At 46.7% G+C, this 13,031-nt stretch overlaps 1 protein-coding gene across 1 annotated transcript in view; it reads left to right on the top strand.

The window, feature by feature from the left end:
* LOC122553338 (G protein-coupled receptor 4-like) overlaps positions 1-12,375 on the top strand; it is a 29,601-nt gene extending 17,226 nt beyond the window's left edge. The window contains exon 2 of the mRNA XM_043696913.2: positions 10,669-12,375. Coding sequence (XP_043552848.1) covers positions 10,669-11,619 — 951 coding nt within the window. The 3' untranslated portion in view covers positions 11,620-12,375. The remainder of the gene's footprint in view (positions 1-10,668) is intronic.
* The last annotated feature ends 656 nt before the right edge of the window (positions 12,376-13,031 follow it).

Below are 13,031 nucleotides of genomic sequence, written 5' to 3'. Positions count from 1 at the left end.
AACTATTAACTATTCCAATATAGTAACATCCCATAAACATACCCTTGGCAAACGGCAAATTCAGATAACAGGTTGTCTCACATGCAACTCCTGTAACAGGCAGAGAGCCCCCAGCTGTTGACTCTAACTGAGAGAGGGGAAAAGTAGTTTCCACTTCTTCATGACCCCAACAGTAACTGCTGAAAGCTAAACTAAAGATCCTGGTTCCATGGGAGTTTGACCACACCCATTCAGGCTCCTATTGTTACAACTTTAAAAAAAAACCCAAGACCTCACAAGCTGTTTAATTCATTGGCTTTCTAACTGGACAGGTTGGTGCCTCTGTCTTAAAGCCTCTATTTTAACAGAAAAAAAAACTCTTAAAGCCACAGTATCATCACAGGATGGTGAGTGACTTGGAGGAGAACTTGCAGTTGATGGTGTTCCCATGTATCTGCTGACCTTGTCCTTCTAGAACATGATCAGATCATCTATTTTAGTGATGTTGACTCAATGATGAATATTGGACAAGTTCTCCTTCTGGGGGGATGGGGGGTGGGTGTGTGTATGTGTGTGGGGCGAGTGTATGTGTTTGTATGTGGGTGTGTCTGTGTCTGTGTGTAAAACAGGATTACCACTTTCAGCATTTTCTGTTTGCCATTCAGAAATTTTTCAGTAGTGAAGCAATGCAGAAAATTGCTCAGATTTGTCCTGTTCACACAAAGCAGGACAAATTTAATGTGGGAGGCTACTGCCCCATCAGTCTACTCTCAATCATCAGTAAAGTGCTGGAAGGGGTCACCAACCGTGCTATCAAGCAGCACCTGCTCAGCAATAACCTGCTCAGTGATGCCCAGTTTGGGTTCCCCCAGGGCCACTTAGTTTCTAACCTCACTTGAGCCTTGGCTCAAACACAGTGATAGTGGCTGTCCTTGACCTCAATATAAATTTGACCAAATATGACATCAGGGAGCCATAGCAAAACTGGAGTTAGTGAGAGTCCAGGGTAAAATTCCCAATTGGTTGGAGTCATGATGTTTCAGTAAGAACAGAGAAGACAGTAAAAGAGGGGGAGGTGTGGCATTGTTGATCAAGGACAGTATTACAGTTGCAGAAAGAATGTTTGAGGACTCGTCAGCTGAGGTAGTATGGGCTGAGGTTAGAAACAGGAAAGAAGAGGTCACCCTGTTGGAAGTTTTCTATAGGCCTCCGAATAGTTCCAGAGATGTAGAGGAAAGGATAGCAAAGATGATTCTCAATTCCAAATATTGACTGGGAACATCATAGTATGAGTTTTTGTCCAGTGTTTGCAGAAGGGCTTCCTGACACAGTATGTAGACAACCCAACAAGGGGCGAAGCCACATTAGATTTGGTACTGGGTAATGAGCCCAGCCAGGTGTTAAACTTGGAAGCAGGTGAGCACTTTGGTGATAGCGATCACAATTCTGGTATGTTTACTTTAGTGATAGAAAGGGATAGGTGTATACCACTGGGCAAGAGTTACTGCTGGGGGAAAGGCAATTACAATGCGATTAGGCAAGATTTAGGAAGCATAGGATGGAGAAGGAAACTGCAAGGGATGGGCACATTAGAAATGTGGAGCTTATTCAAGGAAAAGCTCCTTGTGTCCTAGATAAGTATGTACCTGTCAGGTAGGGAGGAAGCTGTAGAGCGCGGGAGCTGCGGTTTACGAAGGAAGTGGAATCTCTGGTCAAGAGGAAGAAGAAGATTTATGTTAGGATGAGATGTGAAGGCTCAGTTAGGGCGCTTGAGGGTTACAAGGTAGCCAGGAAAGACCTAAAGAGAGAACTCAGAAGAGCCAGGAGGAGACATGAGAAGTTGTTGGCAGATAGGATCGAGGTAAACCCTAAGGCTTTTTATAGGTATTTAAGGAATAAAAGAATGACGAGAGTAAGATTAGAGCCAATCAAGGATAGTAGTGGGAAGTTGTGTGTGGAGTCAGAGGAGATAGGGGAAGCACTAAATGACAGGTTTCACTCTAGAAAACGACAATGTTATTGAGGAGAATACTGAGATACAGACTACTAGACTGGGTGGGATTGAGGTTCACAAGGAAAAGGTATTAGAAATCCTGCAGAGTGTGAAAATAGATAAGTCCCCTGGGCCGGATGGGATTTATCCTAGGATCCTCTGGGAAGCCAGGGGGGAGATTGCCGAGCCTTTGGCATTGATCTTTAAATCGTCATTGTCTACAGGAATAGTGCCAGAAGACTGGAAGATAGCAAATGTGGTTCCCCTGTTCAAGAAGGGGAGTAGAGACAATCCTGGCAATTATAGACCAGTGAGCCTTACTTCAGTTGTTGGTAAAGTGTTGGAAAAGGTTTAAAGATACAGGATTTATAATCATCTAGAAAAGAATAATTTGATTAGGGATAGCACGGTTTTGTGAAGGGTAGGTCATGCCTCACAAACCTTATTGAGTTCTTTGAGAAGGTGACCAAACAGGTAGATGAGAGTAAACCAGTTGATGTGGTGTATATGGATTTCAGCAAGGCGTTCGATAAGGTTCCCCACAGTAGGCTATTGTACAAAATGCGGAGGAATGGGATTGTGGGAGATATAGCAGTTTGGATCAGTAATTGGCTTGCTGAAAGAAGACAGAGGGTGGTGGTTGATGGGAAATGTTCATCCTGGAGTCCAGTTACCAGTGGTGTACTGCAAAGGTCAGTGTTGGGTCCACTGCTGTTCGTCATTTTTATAAACGACCTGGATGAGGACGTAGAAGGGTGGGTTAGTATATTTGCAGATGACACTAAGATCGGTGGAGTTGTGGATAGTGACGAAGGATGTAGTAGGTTACAGAGAGACATAGATAAGCTGCAGAGCTGGGCTGAGAGGTGGCAAATGGAGTTTAATGCGGACAAGTGTGAGGTGATTCACTTTGGTCGGAGTAACCGGAATGCAAAGTACTGGGCTAATGGTAAGATTCTTGGTAGTGCAGATGAGCAGAGAGATCTCGGTGTCCAGGTACACAGATCCTTGAAAGTTGCCACCCAGGTTGACAGGGTTGTTAAGGCATACAGTGTTTTAGCTTTTATTAGTAGAGGGATCGAGTTCCGGAACCATGAGGTTATGCTGCAGCTGTACAAAACTCTGGTGTTGGTGCACTTGGAGTATTGTGTACAGTTCTGGTCACCGCATTATAAGAAGGATGTGGAAGCTTTGGAAAGGGTGCAGAGGAGATTTACTAGGATGTTGCCTGGTATGGAAGGAAGGTCTTACGAGGAAAGGCTGAGGGACTTGAGGCTGTTTTCGTTAGAGAGAAGGAGGTTGAGAGATGACTTAATAGAGACATATAAGATAATCAGAGGGTTAGATAGGGTGGACAGGGAGAGCCTTTTTCCAAGTATGGTGACGGCGAGCACGAGGGGGCATAGCTTTAAATTGAGGGGTGATAGATATAGGACAAATGTCAGAGGTAGTTTCTTTACTCAGAGAGTAGTAAGGGTATGGAATGCTTTGCCTGTAACGGTAGTAGATTCACCAATTTTAAGTACATTTAAGTCATCATTGGACAAGCATATGGACGTACATGGAATAGTGTAGGTTAGATGGGCTTCAGATTGGTATGACAGGTCGGCGCAACATCGAGGGCCGAAGGGCCTGTACTGCGCTGTAATGTTCTATGCTTAGCACAAAAGGAAGATGATTATGATTGTTGGAGGTCAATCATCTCAATCCGAGGATATCACTATAGGAGTTCCTCAGAGGAATGTCCAAGGTGCAACGGTCTCCAGTCATAGAGTCATAGAGATGTACAGCACGGAAACAGACCCTTCGATCTAACTTGCCCATCCACCCAGATGTCCTAACCTAATCTAGTCCTATTTGCCAGCACCCGGCCCATATCCCTCTAAACCCTTCCTATTCGTGTACCCATCCAGATGCCTTTTAAATGTTGTAATTGTAGCAGCATCCACCACTTCTTCTGGCAGCTCATTCTGGCACCACCCTCTGCACAAAAAAGTTATCTCTTGGGTCCCTTTTGTATCTTGCCCCTCTCACCCTAAAACTATGCCCTCGAGCTTTGGACTCCCTTATCCTGGGAAAATGTTCTTGTCTATTTACCTTATCCATACCCCTCATGATTTTATGAGCCTCCAAAAGGTCACCCCTCAGCCTGCAGGGAAAACAGCCCCAGCCTGCTCAACCTTTCCCTGTGGCTCTTTTCATTAATTACCTTTGTTCCATCATAAAGAAAGAATTCAGAGTGTTCACTAATGATTGCACAACATTCAACACCATTCATGACTTCACAGATGCTGAAGCAGACCATGTCCTAATGGATAAAAAACAATGACTGCAGATGCTGGAAACCAGATTCTGGAGTGGAGTGGTGCTGGAAAAGCACAGCAGTTCAGGCAGCATCAGAGGAGCAGTAAAATCGACATTTCAGGCAAAAGCCCTTCATCAAGAAGGGCTTTTGCCCGAAACGTCGATTTTACTGCTCCTCGGATGCTGCCTGAACTGATGTCCATATCCTAATATAGCAAGACCTGGCAATATTCAGGCTTGGACTAACAAGCAGCAAGTAACAGTTATAACACAAGGTGTGAAATATTGGCGTTCTTACCTATAAGCCTCAAGTCAGGAATGTGATGGAATACTCCCCACTTGCCTGGATGGGGGCAGCTCCAACAGCAATCAAGAAATTTGACACCATCCAGGACAAAGCAGCCACTTGATTGGCACCACGTCCACAAACATCCACTCCCTCCATCACTGACATTCAGTAGTAGCGGTGTGTACTCCCTGCAAGACTCACTGCAACAACTCCCTGAGGCTCTTTTGATAGCACCTTCCAAACCAGAGACTCCTCGCACCGAGAAGGACAAGGGCAGCAGATACATGCAACACCACGCCCTGGTGTTCCTTCCCAAGCCATTCAAATATGCTGCTGACTTGGAAATATATCGCTGTTTGTTTGCTGTCATTGAGTTAAAATACTTTCATTTCCCTTCTGGCAGTTATGACTTTGTACTGCAGATAGACATGACTTTTTTGAACCTTTTGACTGCTATCTAAAGAAATTCATAGTACTGAATCTGATAAGTTATCACATCTCAATATCATTTCCATTTCTGATACCAATTTGTACACGAAACATCTTATACATCTTTTAAAATATAAAGCGACAAATTACTGTTGGTATTGAGGGAGATGCATGTTGGTTATGTTTGTAAAACATTTCTCTATATTTTCATTAGAACAGTTAAGCTATTTAAAACAACTTGAATAATTCATCAGCTATCCACATAGGAGTCATTTGAATGTGTGAAGTGTTAGTTGGTCATTTCTAGCAACAATTTCAATCCAATTTCTTTTTCTTTGAAAATAATCCATTGTGTTCAAGGATGACTTGTTCCATTGCAGTTTGATGGGTCTGAAATGGCAGGTATACCTAACATAGGATTTCATCAGGAATCCCGAAACGTCGATTCTCCTGCTTCTCGGATGCTGCCTGAGCGGCTGTGCTTTTCCAGCACCACACTCTTTGACTCTGATCTTCAGCATCAGCAGTCCTCACTTTCTCCCAATGTAGGATTTGTCACATTTGGTTTAGCTGGTGATTGAAAGGACATGTGGATGAGCTATTGGGAGGCTTGTGTGTTCTCTCCAATTCCTCAACATTGGCAATTCAGGTTCCCAAACAAATTTTCATAATATCTTTGATATTTTCTCAAATTATCCTTCTCCATTTTAATCTGTCACAAGCTAGGATCTCTCATGAGTTACCGTGATATTTTACTTCATCGGGAATGTTAAGAGGACATTCCTAAAATAAAGCATTTCCACTGTTCTCCTGGGAGTCTTCTTCCAAATCCTCTTCGATAGGCTGAATGGCCTACGTCAGCTCTCATTTCTTATGATCTTATTGTTATGAGTTTGGTGTCAAGCAAGTAGTCACATAGTCATGGAAATGTACAATATGGAAACAGACCCTTCGGTCCAACTCGTCCACACCAACCAGATATCCTAACCTAATCTAGTCCCACCTGCCAGCACTTGGCCCATATCCCTCCAAACCCTTCCTATTCATATACCCATCCAGATGCCTTTTAAATGCTGTAATTGTACCAACGTCCACCACTTCCTCTGGCAGCTCATTCCATACATGCACCACCCTCTGTGTGAAAAAGTTGCCCCTTAGGTTCCTTTTAAATCTTTCCCCTCTCACTCTAAACCCATGCCCTCTAACTTTGATTCCCCTACCCTGGGAAAAAGACCTTGTCTATTTATCCTATCCAAACGCCTCGTGATTTTATAAACCTCTATAAGGTCACCCCTCAGCCTTCGATGCTCCAGGTAAAACAGCCCCAGCCTGTTCAGCCTCTCCCTGTAGCTCAGATCCTCCAACCCTGGCAACATTCTTTTCTGAACCCTTTCAAGTTTCATAACATCTTTCTTATAGCAGGGTGGCCAGAATTGAATGCAGTATTCCAATAGCGGTCCAACTGATGTAGCCTCTACAACCACAACATGACAACCCAACTCCTATATTCAAATGCCTTCTCCACTGCACTGTCTACCTGTGACTCCTCCTTCAAGGAACCTGCACTCCAAGATCTCTTTGTTCAGCAACATTCCTCAGGACCCTACCATTAAGTATGTAACCCCCTACTCTGATCTGCCTTTCCAAAATTGAACGCCTCACATATATCAAGTTTAAACTCCATCTGGCACTCATCGGCCCATTGGGTCATTTGATCAAGATCTCATTGTGCTCTGAGGTAACCTTCTTCACTGTCCACTATGTCTCCAATTTTGGTGTCATCTGCAAACTTACTAACCATACCTACTATATTCTCATCCAAATCTTTATGTAATGAGAAAACGCTGTGGACCCAGCACCGATCCTTGCAGCACACTGCGGGTGTAAGGCCTCCAGTCTGAAAAGCAATCCTCCACCACCATCCTCAGTCTTCTACTTAGAGCCAATTTTGTATCCAAATGGCTAACTGCCCCTGGATTCCATATAGAGTCATAGAGATGTACAGCATGGAAACAGACCCTTCGGTCCAACCCATCCATGCCAACTAGATATCCCAACCCAATCTAGTCCCACCTGCCAGCACCCGACCCATATCCTTCCAAACCCTTCCTATTCAATATACCCATCCAAATTCCTTTTAAATGTTGCAATTGTACCAGCCTCCACCACTTCCTCTGGCAGCTCATTCCATACCCGTACCACCCTCTGTGTGAAAAGGTTGACCCTTAGGTCTCTTTTATATCTTTCTCCTCTCACCTTAAACCTATGCCCTCTAGTTCTGGACTCCCCGACCCCAGGGAAAAGACTTTGTCTATTTACCCTATCCATGCCCCTCATAATTTTGTTAACCTCTATAAGATCACCCCTCAGTCTCCGACACTCCAGGGAAAACAGCCCCAGCCTGTTCAGCGTCTCCCTGTAGCTCAGATCCTCCAACCCTGGCAACATCCTTGTAAATCTTTTCTGAACCCTTTCAAGTTTCACAACATCTTTCTGACAGGAAGGAGACCAGAATTGCACGCAATATTCCAACAGTGGCTTAACCAATGTCCTGTACAGCCGCAACATGACCTCCCAACTCCTGTACTCAATACTCTGACCAATAAAGGAAAGCAGACCAAACGCCTTCTTCACTATCCTACCTACTGCGACTCCACTTTCAAGGAGCTATGAACCTGCACTCCAAGGAATCTTTGAGAAAGCGTGGAATGCAGATGCTGAAGAACAGAGTCGAGAGTGTGGTGCTGGAAATGCACAGCTGGTCAGGCAGCATCCGACGAGTAGGGGAGTCGACATTTCAGGCATAAGCATTGGTCCCATGCTGGATTATTCTGGTAAGTGTCTGTACTTAGACATGAGGAAGTGCTTGCATTCTGCTGAGACGGCCCCCACAGATCCCACTGTCACCATTCCCGGCCCCCGAGGGGAACACCACCCCTGCTCATGACTCTACCCCCATTCCCCCACCATCACACCCACTCCAGTTACCGGCTCCGCCCCCACTCCCAGCTCCACACCCATACCAGATCCCAGCTCCCAGCCCTGCCGAGTTTTCACCATCCCCCCAGACCTTCCCCTCACTGAGGACGAACGATCAGCAAAGGACTCACCTTCATCCCCCTCCGTCCACGCATCAATGAATTTAATACACGCCGTGAAGTCGAACACTTCTTCCTCCGCCTCCGAGCTTACTTTCATAATCAGGACTCCCGCCCACCTTCCGAGGACCCCTTCGCCCACCTCCAACACACTGCATCCGCCTGGACACCCCGCGCTGGCCTATTACCTGCCCTCGACCTCTTCTTTTCCAACTGCCGTCGGGACATTAACCGCCTCAACCTGTCTACCCCCCTCCCCCACTCCAACCTCTCATCCTCACAACGCGCAGCCCTCCAATCCCTCTGCTCCAATCCCAACCTCACCATCAAGCCAGCGGATAAAGGGGGCGCAGTGGTAGTCTGGCGCACTGACCTCTACACCGCTGAAGCCAAACGTCAACTCGAGGACATCTCTTCCTACCGCCCTCTCAACCATGACCCCAACCCTCATAACCAAACCATCATCTCCCAAACCATACAGAACCTCATCACCTCAGGAGATCTCCCATCCACAGCTTCCAACCTCATAGTCCGGGAATCCCGCACTGCCCGGTTCTACCTCCTTCCCAAGATCCACAAGCCTGACCACCCTGGCCGACCCATTGTCTCAGCCTGCTCCTGCCCCACTGAACTCATCTCTACCTACCTCGACACTGTCCTATCCCCCCAGTCCAGGAACTCCCCACATACGTTCGAGACACCACCCACGCCCTCCACCTCCTCCAAGACTTCCGTTTCCCCGGCCCCTAACGCCTCATCTTCACCATGGATATCCAATCCCTCTACACCTCCATCCGCCATGACCAGCGCCCCCAAGCTCTCCGTTTCTTCCTCTCCAGACGTCCCGAACAGTACCCTTCCACCGACACTCTCATTCATTTGGCCGAACTGGTCCTCACCCTTAACAATTTCTCCTTTGAATCCTCCCACTTCCTCCAGACCAAAGGGGTAGCCATGGGCACACGTATGGGCCCCAGCTATACCTGTCTCTTTGTTGGCTACGTAGAACAGTCGATCTTCCGTAATTACACTGGCACCACTCCCCACCTCTTCCTCCGCTACATTGATGACTGCATTGGCGCCACCTCGTGCTCTCGCGAGGAGGTTGAGCAATTCATCAACTTCACCAACACATTCCACCCTGACCTTAAATTTACCTGGACCATCTCTGACACCTCCCTCCCCTTCCTGGACCTCTCCATCTCCATTAATGACGACTGACTTGATACCGACATTTTTTACAAACCCACCGACTCCCACAGCTACCTGGATTACACCTCTTCCCACCCTACCTCCCGCAAAAATGCCATCCCGTATTCCCAATTCCTCTGCCTCCGCCGTATCTGCTCCCAGGAGGACCAGTTCCACCACAGACCACACCAGATGGCCTCCTTCTTTAGAGATTGCAATTTCCCTTCCCACGTGGTTAAAGATGCCCTCCAACGCATCTCGTCCACATCCCGCACCTCCGCCCTTAGACCCCACCCCTCCAACCGTAACAAGGACAGAACGCCCCTGGTGCTCACCTTCCACCCCACCAACCTTCGCATAAACCAAATCATCCGCCGACATTTCCGCCACCTCCAAAAAGACCCCACCACCAGGGATATATTTCCCTCCCCACCCCTTTCCGCCTTCTGCAAAGACCGTTCCCTCCATGACTACCTGGTCAGGTTCACGCCCCCTAATAACCCACCCTACCGTCCTGGCACCTTCCCCTGCCACCGCAGGAATTGCAAAACCTGCGCCCACACTTCCTCCTTCACCTCCATCCAAGGCACTAAAGGAGCCTTCCACATCCATCAAAGTTTTACTTGCACATCCACTAATATCATTTATTGTATCCGTTGCTCCCGATGCAGTCTCCTCTACATTGGGGAGACTGGACGCCTCCTAGCAGAGCGCTTTAGGGAACATCTCCGGGACACCCGCACCAATCAACCACACCGCCCTGTGGCCCAACATTTCAACTCCCCCTCCCACTCTGCCGAGGACATGGAGGTCCTGGTCCTCCTTCACCGCCGCTTCCTCACCACCAGACGCCTGGAGGAAGAACGCCTCATCTTCTGCCTCGGAACACTTCAACCCCAGGGTATCAGTGTAGACTTCACCAGTTTCCTCATTTCCCCTTCCCCCACCTCACCATAGTTCCAAACTTCCAGCTCAGCACTGTTCCCAGGACTTGTCCTACCTGCCTATCTTCTTTTCCACCTATCCACTCCACCCTCTTCCCTAACCTATCACCTTCATCCCCTCCCCCACTCACCCATTGTACTCTATGCTACTTTCTCCCCACCCCCATCCTCCTCTCCACCCTTCAGGCTCTCTGCCTGTATTCCTGATGAAGGGCTTTTGCCTGAAATGTCGATCTTCCTGCTCCTCGAATTCCGCCTGAACTGCTGTACTCTTCCAGCACCACTAATCCAGAATCTGATTTCCAGCATCTGCAGTCATTGTTTTTACCAGAATGAGGAAGTGCTAGTTGGGTGAGGTTCCTGTAGGTTTCCTGTTGAGTATATGTGTATATCTCTCTCTCCTCCATCTCTCACTCACTCTTTTCTTGATTTTATCAATAGAATGATACATGCACCATTCAATATTCCTTCGACCAATGGTTATTTTCAATTGTCTATGTCTTGGTGTTCATCCTGGGCCTGCCCATAAACTGCATTGCCCTGTACGCAGCCTATAAACAAGTGAGGCGCAAGAATGAACTGGGAATATACCTCTTCAATCTAACTGTAGCTGATCTACTCTACATACTAACCCTGCCTTTCTGGATCGATTTCACTCTGCATGATGACAACTGGAGGGCTGGAGCTACCATGTGTCAGATCTGCTCCTTTTTGACCCACACCAATTTATATGCGAGCTCCGCTTTCCTGTGCTGTATCTCCTTTGACCGTTATCTCGGGGTGGTTCATCCCCTGAGAACGACTAGATTCCGCACAATTAGGACAGCAATCACAATTAGCTGTGTTGCCTGGCTCAGCCAATCAGCTTTCAATCTTGAACTGTTGATCCAACCAGAGATTTCCAACAATTCCAAAAGTCACAAGTTATGCTACGATATCTACCCCATCGAGCCTTGGAAAGCAAATCTCAACTATTTCAGGATTGCCTTTGGATTCCTGCTCCCATTTGCTCTGATCTTCATCTTCTACTGCAGCATTTACAACTCGGTGAGCAACAGTATCTCCACACTGCACCATGAGAAGAGAAGGGCAGTGAAACTGATGCTGAGCATTACAGTGGGGTTCACCATCTGCTTCTTCCCCTACCATGCCATGTTGTTGGTCCGAAGCATCATGGAGAAGGACTGCAATGTTGTACAACACATCTTCATCCCTTATCGACTATCAGTGGCTCTCATCTGCTTGAACTGCATTCTGGATCCAATCCTGTATTGTTTTGTGAATGAGACAGCACGCAGAGATATCTTACTTGCCACATTGCGGAGGAAAGAGAACGCTATTAGGACCAGGAAACTGCAGGCCAACAACATGTCAGAGACTGTGATTCTTTAATGTTTAATAAAACAGAGAACGCTATGAACACTTGTGCAGTACCTGTGGAGGGAGAAAAACAGAGTTAATGTTTCAGACAGAATGACCTTTGGTCAGGACCAAAAGAAGTTAGAGCTTGAACAGGTTTGAAACAAGTTCAGAGTTGGGGTAAATAGAGGGTTAGGAGTAAGAAGCATCAACAATTCCAACATGAGCTCAGATTGGGGAGTAAATATCAATATATTCACATGCTGAATGCACTGTCCATTAGTTTGTAATTATGGAAAAGTGAAAAGGACGGGAGGATTCAATGTGTCATGATCAAGGGTAAAGGCTGATTTAGGACAGAGCAACAATTGGCTGCTTCAGCATCCAGGAACTGATAGACCTGACCATTCACCATGACCCAATTAGCTGCTCAAACCAAAAACAGAAGTTGCTGGAAAAGCTCAGCAGGTCTGGCAGCATCTGTGGAAAAAAAAAATCAGAGTTAACATTTCAGGTCCAGTGATCTTTCCTCAAAACTGATGGCAGCTGAAATAATGTTAGAAAGGGCTGGGGGGAGGGGGTAAGGAGTAATCAATTTTGAACTTGCAGCATGGGTTGGTACCTGGGATTTTGATATTGTGGTCATTTCAGAGACATGGGTAGAACAGAGACAGGAATGTTGCAGGTTTCAGGATTTAGATGTTTCAGTAAGGACAGAAAAGATAGTAAAAGAGGGGGGAGTGAGGCATTGTTCGTCAAGGGCAGTTTTATGGTGGCAGAAAGGACATTTGAGGAATCATCAACTGAGGTAGTATGGGCTAAGATTAAAACAGAAAAGGAGAGGTCACCCTGTTGGGAGGTTTCTATAGGCCTCCGAATAGTTCCAGAGATATAGAGGGAAGGATAGCAAAGATGATCCTCAATAGCAGTGAGAGTGACAGGGTAGTTGTTACAGGGGACTTTGATTTTCTAAATATTGACTGGGGGTACTATAGTTCAATACTTTAGACACAGTTTCCTGAGACAGTGTGTAGACAGGCCAACAAGAGGCGAGGCCACATTGGATTTGGTACTGGGTAATGAACCCAGCCAGGTGTTAGATTTGGAGGTAGGTGAGCATGTTGGTGACAGTGACCACTATTCAGTTGTGTTTACTTTAGTAATAGAAAGGGATACGCATATACCGCAGGGCAAGAGTTAAAGCCGGGGGAAAGGCAATTAGAGTCATAGAGATGTACAGCATGGAAACAGACCCTTCGGTCCAACCCGTCCATGCCGACCAGATATCCCAACCCAATCTAGTCCCACCTGCCAGCACCCGGCCCATATCCCTCCAAACCCTTTCTATTCATATACCCATCCAAATGCCTCTTAAATGTTGCAATTGTACCAGTCTCCACCGTGTCCTCTGGCAGCTCATTCCATACATGTACCACCCTCTGCGT

Source organism: Chiloscyllium plagiosum, unplaced genomic scaffold, assembly GCF_037043375.1.
Source record: "Chiloscyllium plagiosum isolate Xiang-an unplaced genomic scaffold, Cpla_swu_hap1 HiC_scaffold_8, whole genome shotgun sequence".
Taxonomy (NCBI): Eukaryota; Metazoa; Chordata; class Chondrichthyes; order Orectolobiformes; family Hemiscylliidae; genus Chiloscyllium; species Chiloscyllium plagiosum.
This window is presented reverse-complemented; position numbering and strand designations above follow the sequence as displayed.